Source organism: Sus scrofa, chromosome 1, assembly GCF_054392235.1.
Source record: "Sus scrofa isolate SSC_HxYL_T2T_F1_AM1 chromosome 1, Sscrofa_HxYL_maternal_Yorkshire_Landrace_v2.0, whole genome shotgun sequence".
Lineage (NCBI taxonomy): Eukaryota > Metazoa > Chordata > Mammalia > Artiodactyla > Suidae > Sus > Sus scrofa.
Genome location: NC_139383.1, coordinates 36,708,576 through 36,724,873, shown reverse-complemented (window position 1 = coordinate 36,724,873; position 16,298 = coordinate 36,708,576). Strand labels below are relative to the sequence as shown.

At 36.9% G+C, this 16,298-nt stretch overlaps 1 protein-coding gene and 1 long non-coding RNA gene across 23 annotated transcripts in view; one reads left to right on the top strand and one right to left on the bottom strand.

The window, feature by feature from the left end:
- LOC106508854 (uncharacterized) overlaps nucleotides 1-5,299 on the bottom strand; it is a 32,960-nt gene extending 27,661 nt beyond the window's left edge. For 8 of the 9 annotated variants that reach the window (XR_002343016.2, XR_014804152.1, XR_001305930.3 and 5 more), the window contains exon 1: nucleotides 5,253-5,299. This is a non-coding gene — a long non-coding RNA (uncharacterized LOC106508854). Of the gene's footprint in view, nucleotides 1-5,233 lie in introns of all 9 variants that reach the window. The other variant, XR_014804155.1, reaches the window with a different exon arrangement.
- A 24-nt stretch (nucleotides 5,300-5,323) lies between these two features.
- CENPW (centromere protein W) overlaps nucleotides 5,324-16,298 on the top strand; it is a 447,800-nt gene continuing 436,825 nt past the window's right edge. For 13 of the 14 annotated variants that reach the window (XR_014804105.1, XR_014804050.1, XR_014804090.1 and 10 more), the window contains exons 1-2: nucleotides 5,324-5,609; nucleotides 12,659-12,772. Coding sequence is in view for 5 of the 14 variants with exons in the window: in XM_084957253.1 (XP_084813379.1) it covers nucleotides 5,484-5,609; nucleotides 12,659-12,772 (240 nt within the window). In the remaining 9 variants the exon portion in view is untranslated. Of the gene's footprint in view, nucleotides 5,610-12,658; nucleotides 12,773-14,752; nucleotides 16,027-16,298 lie in introns of those variants that run through there. The other variant, XM_003121218.5, reaches the window with a different exon arrangement.

The following is a 16,298-nucleotide window of genomic DNA, read 5'->3' as shown; positions in this document are numbered from 1 at the left end:
ATGTTCCCTCCAGTGTTTTGTGTGTGTGTGTCTGTGTGTCTGTGCATGCACATACATGTTTTTCAGTATTCTTGGGATCATACTATATTTAAGTTGGTATACTTAAGTGGTATTTTTCTCCCACTTGACACTAGTAGGGACCTTATTCTAGGCTATTAATAATTTTCATAAATGTCATTTTTTAATATGGCCATAATAATAGTTAACTGAATATATATACTTGAATTTACATATTAGACATGTTTAAAAAATTTTTTTAAACTCTGCACATAAAATGTATATTATATTTAGATATTTAGGGTAATTTCCTTAGGGCAGATTCTGAAAAACAAGTGCATTGCTATTTTTAAAAAGAATCTTAGCAGACACTAAGAAAAGACAAAAATTCTCAACAGTTTAATTATTTCTCATGAACAGCATCTCCTTAAAATAGTAAGAGAGGGGGAAAAAAATCCTTCAATAATTTTCCTTGAAAATATTTTATTTTTGTCTTCCCAAAGTAAACAGCAGCATTGAAGGGGCCTTGCCTTTTTCAAATGAGGGCAAAATTTACATTAGAAGAACTAGTTGGCATAAAGCAAGGGATGTATTTATCCTTCTGGTGTTAAGATCTTGTCCAGATCTTGTCCTTCCTATCTAGATTCTCTCATACTTTCCCTGGATTTGGAGTCAAGGGCAGTTATCACTCAAGGCAATTCCAGTTTGGAGAGAAGATTCTAGCTGTGTGGGTGGGTTAGGTTTCCAATAGCTGCCTTATAATTTTTAACCCTTTGAATCAAAGGAACTTAAATTACTGAAAAACTGTTGGAAAAAGGAGATTATTTTGAAAATTTAGGTATGATGAAATTTTCCAGTGTTTTTAATAAATGAAGGTGAGTCTACATTACAAAAAAAATTGTAGTAAATGAAGTGAAAGTAAATGAAGGCAAAAGTATATATTACAAAAAAATGAAGGTGAAAGTCTATATTACAAAAATGAAGTAAATGGTGATAGTTTATATTACAAAAAAATAAAAACTTTATTTTAGGAAAGCAATTAATCAGAATTTAGATGATTTTCTTACATTTAAAGACAGTATACCATATTGGAAAATTAAAACACAAGGGGTTAATGCCTTAAACATAAACTCTTTTACTTTGGGCCACTCAACCTCTTTGACCATTTAATTTCATGTATAATAGAAATAAAAACATCTATACCAGCCCGACCAATATCATAGTTTTGTTAGGCTCAAATAAGGTAATGTAAAAGTACATGCTTCATTACAAGGATAAATATAATTACTACCCTAATACTCTATTCAAATGTTTTTTAAATATGTAAAAATTTTAAAAACAGAAGCTGTTTTTTGGTAAAAGTTATGAAAAATGCAGATAAAATGAAAGTTCTCTTTGATTCTCATTCTCTGGCTTCTACCTACTTACAAAACCATTGGAAAAAATTAGAGTTACCTATTAGTTTGCTCTAAAAGCACTGTCCAATATGGTAGTCACTAGTGACACATGACTATTAAATGTAAATGTAAGTTAATTAAATATAAATAAAATTTATATTGTAGGTCACACTTGCCATATTTCAGATGCTCAATACCCACAGGTTAGTATATTGGACAGGACAGATATAAACATATCCATCATTGAAAGTTCTATTGAACAGCCCTACTATAGAATTAAGTTCAGGAAGAGAGACTGTGGTAGGCAGAATAATATCCTCCTACCCCCAGATGTCTATGTCCCATTCTCCAGAGTCTGAAAATGTTACCTTCACAATAAGAAAAATTGCAGATGTGATTAAGTTAAGGGTCTTGAGATTATCCTGCATTATCTGGGTAGGCCCAATGTAATAACAAGGGTTCTTAGAAGAAGTCAGGACAGTCAGAGTCAGAAAAAGACGTGCTAATTGAATCAGAGGGTAGAGTGATGGGCTCTGAAGATGGAGGAAGGGGCCCCTAGAAGGTAGAAAAAGCAAGAAGAGAGATTCTCCTCTAGAGCCTCCAGAAGGAAGAAACACTCGTGACACTTTGATTTTAGGACTTCTGACCTGAAGAACTGTAAGATGATACATTTGCATTGTTTTAAGCCATTAAGTTCATGATAATAGCAATAGGAGAGTAATACATTATGACAATATATGTATTTCTATTCCCCCCTTAATGAACATTGCTATAGAGAAAAGTAAAGCACTGAAAGTGTTTGAGATGTTCAGGTCAGCAAGGATATGTGCAATGTGAGTTGGTAGATGTTTAACAACTTACATCCCGGTGGGGAGGGACCCAAACCCTGATCTATAGCATTTGCCAAGTCCCATGCTGTAAATACCCCACCATGACCAATTTCAACATAGCAATATAATGTTGCTAAACATAAGAGCTGGGAAGATACGTCAGTTTCTGCATATTATTGGATCTGTGTATGTGTGTGCACATGTGTATTTTTAGGTACATATGTGCATATATGTATGGAGTTCCTATTTTAAATAGAAGATCTCACTGATACTTCTCAGAGAAGCCTTGCAGATAAATGTGGAAAAATATTCTTGGCAGAGGGAATAGTAAGTGTAAACACCTGATGGGGGAGTTACTGGTGTATTTGATGGATTTCATGTTTGTCTGAGAGCAATATGAAGACTAATATAGCTGAAGGAAAGTGAGTTGCTCAATTGTGGGTGATCAGGTCAGAGAGTAAACTATATCTACATACGTGTCTTTGCATTTGGGGGGCAGACAAGGCTTCATAAGTCATTATAAGGACTTTTATTTTGAGAGAAATAGAAGGGGTTTGAGGAGAAGTGTGACATAATCTGAGTTAAATCTGGCTTTTTGGTTGAGGATAAATAGAAATAGGCTGAGACACAGGAGGGTGTTGCACAATAATTCAAGAGAGAGATGCTGGTAGCTTGGCCAAAAGTGATCAGGTACTGCAAGTAGAGGTGACAGAATTTGCGGAAAAATTGAATGCAAGGTAAGAGAAAGTATGGGGTGAGAGAAGTATTGAATGTAGGATGAGAGAAAGTGTGGGGTGAGAGAAAGTGCCAAGCTGAGGTTGAGTCCAGGATTTTGACTTGAGTAATTGGAAAGGTGAAAGTGTTGTCAGCTGTGACTGGGAAGATGGTGGAAAGAGCGGGTTTGAGCCAATTCCGAATGTGTTAAACTTAAGATGACTTAGAAAATTCATCCAGTCCAATGAAGAATTGAATATACATATCTGATTAGGGAAGAGAATCAGGTGGACATGTAGATTTGGTATTAAAGCTGTGGTACTGGATGAGTGTAGATAGAGAAGAAATCGGAGGACTAAATCCTTAGGGTACTCTAGGATTTAGCAATAAGGAACACAAGGAAACCAGAAAAGGAGACTGAAAGGCCATCAGGTTGGGGGAAAACAAAAAGAGAATAGCATCCAATTAAAGAAAAAGTTTCTTGGAGGAAACAATCATAAAGCCCAGCAAATAAACCTGGTTAGTCACATAAACTGAAGCCTGAGAAAGAACTACTGGATTTAAAAGTGTTATTAACCATATTAGCCAAAATAATTTTGATTGAGAGACAGGCACTAAAGTCTGATTGCCATAACTTTAAGAGAGAATGGGAGGAAAAGAACTGAACGCATCAAATTTAGCCAATCCCAGTTTTTCCTGTGAAAAAACTGAAAGTACAGTTGCTAAATATAAAATCAGGAAAGGATTTTTTAAAAGGTGGGAGATATTACAGCACATGTGTGTGCAGATTTTAAAAAAATCAGGAAAAGGGAAAATTCTTGAAGCAAAATAAGGGAGAATTGTTAGAGAATGTCCTTAAGAATGGGAGTGAACTGGGATCTAGCACACAAGTGGATTGGATGGTTTTAGATAAATGGTTGGTCCAGGGGAGCAGATAGAAATTGATGGATAGGGTGAGAGGCACATGTAGAAAGTCTCCATGGGGTGCTTCTATTTCATTATTGATACAATGTCATCAACTAAGGGTGGGATAGGGTTGGGAGTGTAGGGAGGTTTGAAGATGAGATTGAGTGAATGAAGAAATTTAGGAAATAGTGAAAGATTGCAGACAGTACTTAGAGGCCCACTTGAGTGGTCATAAATTTAAATTGAGCTCCAACACAAATCTGTGTTTTTCTTATGCCAGCATCAATGCACAGATACAAACGTAGAATGGATTGAGATTGATTTTACCTTAGGCAGGGTTGGGTTTTTGTCAGGTGAGTGTAGGGAGAGAAAAAGAGAATGGCTAGAGATTTAAGGAGCAACGGAAGAGAAAATTATAAGGATGTACAATGGACCTCAGGAAGGATGATAAGAAATAGATTACGGTTAGGGGCATGGGAGAGACAGAGGGGACAGTGATCGCTGTAGTACCTAAGAATTGCTGGAATGGGAACACTGGGGGGAGTGAGTTCAAGAGGTAAGGTTGAAGAGTAAGACAACTGAATTGAGAATATGGAAGGGTATTAGTAATGACAAGGCCTAGGGTATGATTACAGGTGTAAATGGCTCAGAGGGTGAAAGAGAAGATCATTAGCAGAGAGGAGATTCTGAAAATGGGAGGCCAGAGAGAAGGATCATCCATGTGGATACTGAAACACAATAATTACTATAGCTTTAGTATCAGAAGTAATTACAAATAAAAATCACAGTGATCTCAGAGTAGTCATGTTAGCAATGTCAACATGATCTGAGTATTCGTTAGAAATGGACATTTTCAAGTCCCACCCAGACCTACTGAATCTAGAAACCCGAGTGTGGTGCTGCAGGTGATGCATGATCAAGTCTGAGAACTACTTACAGGGGTAGCACAGAAGATGGAAGAGGTAATCCCTTGGAGAAGTAGCAAAGGTTTAAATGAGGGAGCATTTATACTACACCAGAAGTTATCGCAGTGTTAAATGGAGGGGCCTTAAAATTAAACGGAGCAGCATTTATAAAGAAAATCTTGAATCATGAAAAGGCCTCAGGTAAGAGCAGATAAAATTATGTAAAAGTGAAAATGTTAAACGTTAATATCAGAAAACCATGTCTTGCCAGGAAAGCAATGGTTAAGAATCCTGATAAAACCTCACAAACTTCCATTCATCTACTTTTCATCTGCTGGTGTTAGGCTCAGTAGAGTGAAGGCTGGGACAGTAATGTGTCGCTGTCTTGGCTTTAGCAACACCTTGACACAATTTCCCAGCATCTCTATCCAACAAAGAACCTGTTTCATTCAGCTAGTACTTAAGCAAAACCCGCAATCCTCACCCCTCTATCACTCGCTCACCGAAGGTGTTTTCCACCAATTTCCCGGCGCCTCCGGGGGCGGGGCTTACAGGCGTGACGTCACTACCGGGCGCCGGCCGCTCTCCGTTGGCGGCGGATTCAAACTTTCTGACTGGGTCTCTGGGCCTGCAGAGACGTCAGAGTCGGGGTTCTCGGAGACCCCGTGGGGCGAGCTTCTGTGGGGCGTAGGGAGGACCCAGGAAGCTGAGGCGCCTGGTGCCAGAGAAGGAGGATGGCGCCGACGACCACGGTCTCGCAGAGGAAGCTGATAAAGCGGAAGGCTCCCCGCGGCTTTCTAAAGCGCGTCTTCAAGCGACGGAAGCCTCACCTTCGTCTGACCACAGATAGCGACCTACTGGTGAGATTTTTGTCCCTTCTTGAGTTGGCAGTGGGGCGGGAGGCAGATAGGGGAGATGAACCCCAGACTTTATTTCACTGCCCACAACCGTTCTAGCTCTTTCGGGCCTACATTTCCAGCAACAACTAGGCAAGTTTGCCCCAGGCTGCCGTGTCGGTTCGTATTCCTAACGCTAAGTTTTTGGCTCCCGCAGAAATGTAGTTATCTTGACCTTTTTAATGGGAGGCTATTAGCCACATCAACTTACGGAGAAAACTTACGTTAAGCGCTTGCTTTTAGTTTTTAAATATCCCTGTTCAGGAGCACAGTCTGGTACTGTGCTTAGCGAAGGATTCAAAGATTCGGTGTTTTAAAAATAATATTTTGGAATTGAGGCCGGGTTATTTTCATTTAACTATTGTAAAAGGCATTACACTCCTTTTAAAAGTGTCTTTCTCCTTGCCTTTCTTCCCCCTCTTTTTACATTATTAACCAAATATATTGTTCTATTTTCTCTACTTTAGCTTACTTATTAAAGAACCCTGATCCAAAAGTTTATTTGTGAGTAGTATGCTCCTAACTATAAATTCGTTTTTCTAGACAAATAGAGCACCTATTAATTTAGTTTTCAAGCTAAAAGTTTATCTGACTCCTAACTAAACAATACTCCAATAAAATTCATTTTTAGAAGTTTCTCACTCATGATAACTGCAGTGTAATGTTCCTCTAATAAGAAACATAACCAAACCTCCGTATAATATTTTTGTTATGAAATAGAGTTTTTTGTTTTGTTTTGTTTTTAATGCTGAATGCATGGGCATATATCCCTCTAGGGGAGTGAAATAGAGTTTTTTGTTTTGTTTTGTTTTTAATGCTGAATGCATGGGCATATATCCCTCTAGGGGAGTGAACAGTTTCTCTAGGTTTAAATCATAGGAGGCACCTCCTGTGGTTTGTCACAAGAACTCTTGAGTAAAAGAGCCATTATAGTTGGGCACCTAATTACCAGGAAATCAAGGATAAAGAACTGTGGATAATAGAGATATATGGCATGACAAGTGTCTTCAGAATACACCATTTCATCTGTTCTGAAGCTGCATTGGTCCCGCCTACCCTCTCCCATCTCTTCTCTTCAGCCTCTGCCAGTTTTCTACTGCTTTCCTTAATTTTAGGGTTTCTGGTTTTGTTAGACTACTGTGGAAAGGTCTCTACTTTTCTCTGAACCAAAAAAAAATTTTTTTTAATTGGAAAATAGCCTTTTTTTTTTTTTTTTTTTTTAAGTCTAAGACTGCACCTGAGGCACATGGAGGTTCTGAGGCTAGGGGTTGCATCAGAGCTATTGCTGCCGGCCTACACCATAGCCACAGCAACCCAAGATCCTTAACCCACTGAGCAAGGCCAGGGATTGAACCCATGTCCTCGTGGATACTAGTCTGGTTGGTTAACTGCTGAGCCACAATGGGAACTCCCTGGAAAAGCACTTTTAATATCTCCTGTCCTCCTTTTTTGTTCCTTTCCTGGACTCTTTAAGAAAAGACAATATATACTGTTTTATTACTTCCTTTCCCCAAGGTGGTGATAAAGGTGGCATGAGTGAGCTGTATTGAAGTAAAATTGATTTTCAAAACAACTAGGTAATTTATTCCAGAGTTTTCACTGGAGTGGGGGTTCTTAAAAGGAGGGGGAAGAAATGTACCTGCTTTAGAATCTCTAGGAGACTACCAGCAGATTGTTGGGCAGAAATTTCTCAAGTAGTCAGATTCCACCCATATCCACCTGCCTGCCCCAAAGCGACCTATGGACAGGTGGGCTGTATTGTGGAGTGGGACCCAGGCGGTACAGGAAAAAAGGGGAGGTGAAAGTCCAAGCCTTTGCAGTGGTAGGGGAAAGGGAGCTCTTTGGGCCACCACCTATTCCTAGACTGTATTCTTGTCCTTGGCTTTCATTTTTTCTCTTTCTTTGTCTTGTATATGCCGTGTACCACTCTGATTTCTTTGCTTACGGTTTTCTGCTTGCCATTGGCACTTAGTAATCTTACTTAGTGGGTGTCCCACAACATCCACAAATTTTTCTGCAATGAAGGCAGTCTGTTTTCTTTCTTTCTTTCTTTCTTTTTTTTTTTTTACTTTGATGGCCATAGGCGTATACATCATATACTCTGTTGGGACTCTGACACTGTTCTTTAAGAGTTTTATGTCATTGCTCTCTCTCAGTGTGATGCAGCTTCTTGAGGGGAAGAAACCACCTGTATCTCCTTTAGTGCCTCCCATTATCTTTAACACAAAACCAATCTACTTTTATACTGTCTTTGCATAAGATATTTCTTCTGCCTGAAGATGTCCTCACTCTATTCTGCTTGGCAAACTCCAATTCTTTCAAAATCCAGTTCAAACACATGCCTGTCATCATCTTAAAAAGGATCATCCCTACCTTCCAGTATCATCTATTGACACACGTTTTTCTTTAATATCTTTGAGTTTCATTCTCTCATTTTGAATTGGGAACTTTTTGTATTCCTGGTTTTAGCATAATTTGAATGTTCTGAGTGTACAGTTAAAGTTGGGAGTACATGGTAGCTATATGTGAATTGATATGTCTAACATTTTACTCATAACTTCCATGTGTTATTTCGTAGTTCCTCTATACTTGCTTTTTGTTTTACTTTATGCATTATTTGAATGTATGTTACCAGGGCTAATGCTGGTGAGTATATCTGTCAATCTCAAATTGCTCAGCTTTCTTGTGCCTCAGTTAGTTTTTAGATTAATCACTAAGAAATACTGTGCAAATATCTGGGTGCTTATGGTTTGTGTAAAACTCAAGAGGTGCTCTAAGGAAGGGTAGGGGAAGACAGGCTGGTCCAGTCTTTTGGTCAACTGAGATTGTCAAATGGATATTTGTAAATTATCTTTTGATTTACCTTTCACACAAGCTGCCCCCCCACCCCAAAGTGTTATTGATGGAATGGCTTATCTTTTTCAAGTTTGAATGTCTAGCTGAAACATAAAAAAATTGTTTTTGTTCTGACCATTTTTTTTTTTTTTGGCTGCCCCTGCAGCATGCAAAAATTCCCAGGCCAGAGATCAAACCCAAGCCACAGTAGTAACCAGGGCCACAGAAGTGACAATGCTAGGTCCTTAATCTGCTGAGCCACAAGGGAACTCTTTGTTCTGACCATTTTAATTCAAACTTTAGTGCATATGAATGGCACCACTCATTAGATTGCTTAAAAAATCTAATGACATTTAATCTGACATTAAAAAAAGTAATTCACTTTCTGTGGTTCATGCTCATGAAGATGAGTGAAGAACTCAAGTCTCAAAGCAGGGTGTGGTTTATTTGGGATCGACAATTTTTTTTTTTTTTTTTTTTGCCTAATTTGGGGAGATATGAATGGATCTTTTGTTCATGCAATAATAATTATTGACTATGTACTACATATTGGGCCATGGACTGAAGGTCACTGGGGATACAGTGTCTGGGAAGGTAGATATCATTTTGCCCTTCTAGTACATTGAAGAAGATAGGTGACAAATTGCTGCATAAAGTATGTGGTATGTGCAGTGATAGGAAGTTCAGGGTGCCATGGATCTATATAACCTTGCATATTGGGGGAAGTTGGGCATTTTTAGAGAAGCATGGCTGTAGGCAAAGTTAGATTTGAATACTGAAAGAAGTTCAAAAGACCTAGTATAGAACTGGAAGCTGAGAAAGCTGAGAAATGAAATTAGAAAAGTGGGTTTAGTATTAAGGAATTTGGAATTTATCCTGAGGGCATCTGGAAGCTATCTTTAGAAGCAGAAAATTTATATTAATAGGAAATTGTGACATATTATGGGGTGTTTTGTTGCAAGAGGAAATGGTGTATCAGTGGAAGTTTAAACAAGTTTTGAATGGTATGGTATAATGTAAAGAATCAGCATTGGGTGATTACCTCAGAGTTATTTTAAGAATTAAAGAAAAAACCATTTTTCCAAGGAAGATGTACAGATGGCCAACAAGCACATGAAAAAAATGCTCAACATCACTGATTGTTAGAGAAATGCAAATCAAAACTACCACAAGATACCACCTCACACAAGTCAGAATGGCCATCATTAATAAGTCCACAAATAACAAATGCTGGAGGGGGTGTGGAGAAAAGGGAACCTTCCTGCACTGTAGGTGGAAATGTAAGCTGGTACAACCACTGTGGAGATCAGTATAGAGATACCTTAGATATCTATACATAGAACTACCACATGACCCAGCAATCCCACTCTTGGGCATATATCCAGACAAAGCCTTCCTTAAAGAAGCCCGCATGTTCATTGCAGCTCTATTCACAATAGCTAAGACATGGAAACAACCCAAATGTCCATCAGCAGAGGAATAGATTAAGAAGATGTGGTATACATACACAATGGAATACTACTCAGCCATAAAAAAGAACAAAATAATGTCATTTGCAGCATCATGGATGGAACTAAGTGAAGCAAGTCAGAAAGAGAAAGACAAATACCATATGATACCACTTATATCTGGAATCTAATATAAGGCACAAATGAACCTTTCCACAGAAAAGAAAATCATGGACTTGGAGAAGAGACTTGTGGTTGCCAAGGGGGAGGGAGAGGGAGTGGGGTGGTTGGGGAGCGTGGGGTTAATAGATGCAAACTATTGCCTTTGGAATGGATTAGCAATGAGATCCTGCTGTGTGGCACTGGGAACTATGTCTGGTCACTTATGATGGACCATGATAATGTGCAAAAATAGAATATGTACATGTATGTGTAACTGGGTCACCATGCTATACAGTAGAAAAACATTGTATTGGGGAAATAACTATTAAAAAACCTTAAAAAAAAAAGTGCATCAAAAAAGTACCAAAAGAACCAAAAAAATATTTCACAACATTTAGTGAACTCTGGGGGAATGGTTAAGTACTGTGGATTACTGCCAAGTGTGTGTATTGTTATATAAATGAACAAATAAATTATATGTTAAAGGTACTAGCTAATTGGACCGAAGTTGGTAGTGCCTTCAGGTACCTGGCAGAAGCCAAGGATGGAGATGTTACCAATAATTAAAGATCACTAGATGTGATACTAGAAGGAGAATTAAGACTGCAACTCACATTCTCTCTTGCTTGGATTTTGGTGCTTTACTTTGTTTTCAAAGTATATGCATGTAGAATGAGTAGCACTTTTTGGCTTGGATAATAAATTTTGAGTAAAATATTTTTAGTCAACATTTACTCAACAAAACATTTTGCTAAATATTCACACATTCATATTGGAATACCTCACATATTCAAGTAGTGAGGGTAAATAATTATATGTTATATATATTATATGGATGTATAATATATATATGATTTGCCTATATGTAGATGTTTCTTTAAGAATATGCAAGAAACTGGCAACCATGGTTGACTAGGGGTTGATGTAGAAGGGAAACTTTTGTTAGTCTAAACTTTTGTAGACCTGTGTGTGTGTGTGTGTGTGTGTGTGTGTGTGTGTGTTGCTTTTTAGGGTGTCGATTGCAGCATATGGAAGTTTCCAGGCTAGGGGTCGAATTGGAGCTACAACTGCTGCCCTACACCACAGCCATAGCAACTCGGGACCCCAGCCATGTCTTCGACCTATTGCACAGCTCACAGCAATGTCAGATCCTTAACCTACTGAGCAAGGCCAGGGATCAAACCTGCATCCTCATGAACACTAGTTGGGTTCGTTACCACTGGGAACTCCCTAGACCTTTTGCTTTGTATGCTAATTTTGAGGAAAAGATTCACAAGAAGTGCCAAAAATAGTAGAGAATTCCTATGTACCTTTTACCTAGCTTCCTCACAGTGCCAACACCTTATATAACTACAGCCTGTTAGGGACTTTTTTTTTTTTTTTTTGCTTTTTAGGGCCACATCTGTGGCATATGGAGGTTCCCAGGCTAGGGGTTGAATTGGAGTTGTAGCTGCTGACCTAAGCCACAGCCACAGCAACATGGGATCCAAGCCGAGTCTTTGACCTACACCACAGCTTGTGGCACCGCCAGATTCTTAACCCACTGAGCGAGGCCAGGGATCAAACCTGCATCCTCATGGATGATTTGTTAACCAATGAGACACGATGGAATTTTTTTTTTTGCTCCGTTACGGACTTTTGAATCTTGTACTGTCTGCTTATATTATCTAGTTTGAATTTCTTAAAGAGCCTTAAAGATTATTAATAGCAGATGTAATTATTTTGATATTGTTGGATGACAAGTAACTTGACCTTTGTACATGTTTTTCAATTCAGTTAACCTAAAATTTTAATTAACATGTTTCTGATTAGATATTTCAAATTAAATATATAGTTAAAAAATCTTTAGACCTTGGATTGTAGAATGAGACATGATTAGCCTTAAATACAGTAGTCAATATTTTTTTTTAATATAGAGGAATTTTTAAATTACATTAGAAACTTAAATTTAGTTGAAAGGAGAAACAGGAATATTTATTCTTAATAGAGTTGTCCCTAAGTTTTGATATAATGATGCTTTTTTTTTTTTTTTTTTTTTTTTTTTTTTGTCTTTTTGCTATTTCTTGGGTTGCTCCTGCGGCATATGGAGGTTCCCAGGCTAGGGGTCGAATTGGAGCTGTAGCCGCCGGCCTATGCCAGAGCCACAGCAACTTGGAATCCGAGCCGTTTCTGCAACCTACACCACAGCTCACGGCAACGCCGGATCGTTAACCCACTGAGCAAGGGCAGGGATCGAACCCACAACCTCATGGTTCCTAGTCGGATTTGTTAACCACTGCGCCACAACGGGAACTCCATAATGATGCTTTATAGTAATGTTATTGTCTATGGGTTTTGGTCAGCTTCACATAGCCTTGTTTCATGCATTGTAATAACTCAGTCTTTTTTTTATGAAATCCTGACATGCACCTATACTAAACTGAATTCTGTGTTATGTTAAATAATAGTTAATTGACTTAACCAGAGTAATTAGTGCAATATTTAATTTTTTGATCTTGTTTTTAAAAGTCATTATTTCAAAGCATCAGTGTTTGAGTTTTAAAATCCTTTGAATTTTCTCTTTTAAAGGTGCATCTGAACTGTTTACTCTTTGTTCATCGATTAGCAGAAGAATCTCGGGCAAATGCGTGTGAGAATAAGTGTGGTGTCATTAAAAAGGACCATGTACTGGCTGCAGCAAAGGTAAAAATCTGAATTTCTTTTCTTGAGCACAGTTACCTTAAAAACACCACCTGGTTCATCACCTCTGCCTGACTTAGATTCCTTATTCAGTTTTGTTGATGAGCTGATGGCTTGGCTTTTCATGGGTTTTTATTACAAAGTTAGATTTTCTTTATATGTGTATTATGGATTTCTGATGGAAAGATTCATGGCCATTGCTTTATTGCTGTATTAGAGGGAAATGAATGTTTTGACTGCTAATCTGTATTATTTGTAGTAGCCTATATACAGTTGAGAAAGTTTGTGACCTTGAAATTTATCAAAACTTAACTTTCTTCATCATTTTACGTAATTTAAGTTTACGTAATTACTTTTCTAAGTGTGTTTTGATATTTGTGTGACTTATGAATCAGATCTCAGAGAAGATTGCCTCTTACTGATATTTCCGTATAATATAAGAGTATGATGCTTAGGGCAGAGTTTTTCCCATATATGTTCCCAAGATTATTTCCACTTGATATTAATAGATGCCCCAACATGAAAGGCTTCTGGGGTCAGATAAGTTTGTATAACCTAACATACTGTATACCTCTTTGAATAGTCAGAGTGTTATATAGAGAGAGCTTGTTTCTTTGAGAATATGCAAGAAATTGGCACATGGTTGACTGGGGGATGATATGGGAGAGAGATTTATTTTTGGCAATGTACCACTTAATAGATTTTTTGTTTTGAAAAAAAAATATATGGAAATAATTATGGTGTCACAGAAGATGGAAAAATAGTAGAGTGTTTCCCGGTACCTTTATCCAACTTCCCACAATGAATGCTAATATCTTTAATATTTTTTTTTTATTTTTTTCCCACTGTACAGCAAGGGGGTCAGGTTATCCTTACATGTATACATTACAATTACATTTTTTCCCCCATGAATGCTAATATCTTTATATAACTGTAGTTATGTAAAATTGTGAAAGGGTATGAGAAATACAGCAGTAATTTGTTGGACTCTGCTTAACTTAGCATTTTGTAAATTTGGATGTATAACATACATAATTTTGTAAATTCATTTGAGTACATAGTATTTTCTTTTGCAGTCCTCATACTAAAATCTTATAGAACAGAGAAGTACTGGCCTGGGGTATAGACCTATTTGGTGACCTCTGAAAGCCTACAAGTGGGCATGCCATGGCATTGTTTTAGGGGCTTTAAATTCCCTTTAAAATTATAGACATTCCAACAAGTTTCTAAACTATTGAAGGTCAATATAAGTGTTTCCTGCAGGTAAAGCAAAGCTTAAGAGCTTGAAGAGTGTATGTGTTTATTTTAAATTTAGGGTTGGTTTATTTTTATTAATAAATTATAAGTGTTCTTACCTAAAAGTAGGTAAGTTTAAAAAAATTTTTTTTGAATGTATTCTGGTCTCTAATGTTCCCTGTCTTTTACAACTTAAATCTCATTTTGTTTTATTTCTCCTATGGGCTTCATGTCTTGAAAATTATCTACCTAGCAAACTTTTCAGCACGAGGTGACTAGTTTTGGTCTGTGATTTAATAATTCCAGCCTAAATATAAGAAATTTGGTGTTACAGTGGATTTTGTATTGTTTTATAGTTGTTAAATGCCTGATTTATAATAGGGTTTTCAAATCTTGGAACATTCTTTAACTCCCTGCTTTACTAAATTGTCTATAAACCTCAAGGTGGGAGCCATTAATTTGGATACTTTTGGCACAATTGAAGAAGTTGACATCTAGAAGTGACTATTATAAAACCAGATTTTGAGAATCTAGGCATGTTTTATATTCTTTGAGAGAAGTAGGCTAATTTAGAGAAGTCTGAAACCATTTATAAGGCAAAAGATTCCCTAATCACATTCCAAATTGGGTTTTATAAGTTCAGAGACTTGCATATTGTACACATAGGACTTTCTTTAAACTTTTTGTTGAGGATTTGTTTTCTTTGCCATAGGTATAATATAAATCTTCATTTTTTCCCCCTCACAGGTAATTCTAAAGAAGAGCAGAGGTTAGAAGTCAAAGAACACATTTTGAAAATTAATCATGTATTATTTTAGGTGGTATCAGATCGTGAAAAAGCACTTTTTATATAGTGGTTAATATTGTGTATTAAAATGTTGGCTAGTTTGAGGGATGTGTGTGTTTGTATATTTTTTTTACTGGTATTGAAATATCTCAAGTAAACACCTAGAAATATATAACTTTGTTTTTGCGGAATTGTTTCATTTAAAGGGTGCTTTAGTTCATTTTACTTCCCTTTTATTGGCATTGCAGATGTTTTATATATCAGAAATGAAATCTCAATACATGAAGCAGCTTGGAAAGATGTATTTCTTAGAATTAAATTTATGAGTATTTAGATTTAGCCACAATTAACTATGGAACCAATTTAATCTCTGAAGGAAGGAAATGTACAGTCAAATCTAGGAACATTTTAAGTATTTTAACTCTTTAATGCCCTTGTCTAAGCAATGCAGTGTACTTTTATGTTAGGCCAATAGTGTAATTATATAATATCTCAACTGTAAATATCAACAAAGTGTTTTCAAAACCTATTTCCTTCCAAAACCAAAAAAAATTACAGAGCAAACTGACTTATTTTCTTCAAGTCACACAGCTATATTAGATGGGTGTTTGTTTCATCCCAAGTAATTTTTTAGAAGTTTATTGCATATCATGTAATAGTTATGCTTTTAACTTTTTATTTTGAACTTGCAAGGATAGTGCAGAGAGGTCCAGTTGTATTTTCTATCCAGTTGTCTCCTAATGGCTACATCTTAGTTATAGTACAGTATCAAAACCAGGAATTTTACATGGTACAGTGTGCGTGTGTAATTCTGTGCTATTTTAACACAATTATAGATTTGTGCAACAACCATTACCATCAAGATATAGAATTACTTCATCACTATACAGTTCTCCATTATGCTGTTCTACCCACCATTGTACACTCAACCCTCCCCCTCCTACCTCCACCAGCCCTAAGCCCTGGAAACTGCTCATCTGTTCTCCATCTCTGTGACTTTCCCATTGTGATGGAATCGTACAGGTTATGACTTTTGGGAATTTGCTTTTTTCACTCAGCATAGCTATCTTGATCTCCTATATTGTTGCATGTAGCAATTTGATCCTTTTTATTATTGAGTTGTACTCCATGGTATTTATGTACCACAGTTTGTACAGCTATTTACTCATTAAGGGACATTTTGATCATTTCTAGTTTTTGGCTATCACTAATAAAGCTGTTATAAACAACTGTGTATCAGTTTTTATACAGTTTTCATTTCTCTGGGATAAATGCCCAGGAATGTGATTGAATGGTAAGTATATGTTTAGTTTTTTAAAAAAGAAACAGCCAAACTGCTTTCCAGAGTGTCTGTACCATTTTGTATTCCCATTAACACTTTATGAGAGAGCAGTTTTTTCTTACTCTCGTGAACATTTGGTACTATTATTTTTTTACTTTAGCTACTTTGATAGAAATGGCTCATCATGGTTCTTAATTTACATTTCTCTGTTGGCTAATGATGTT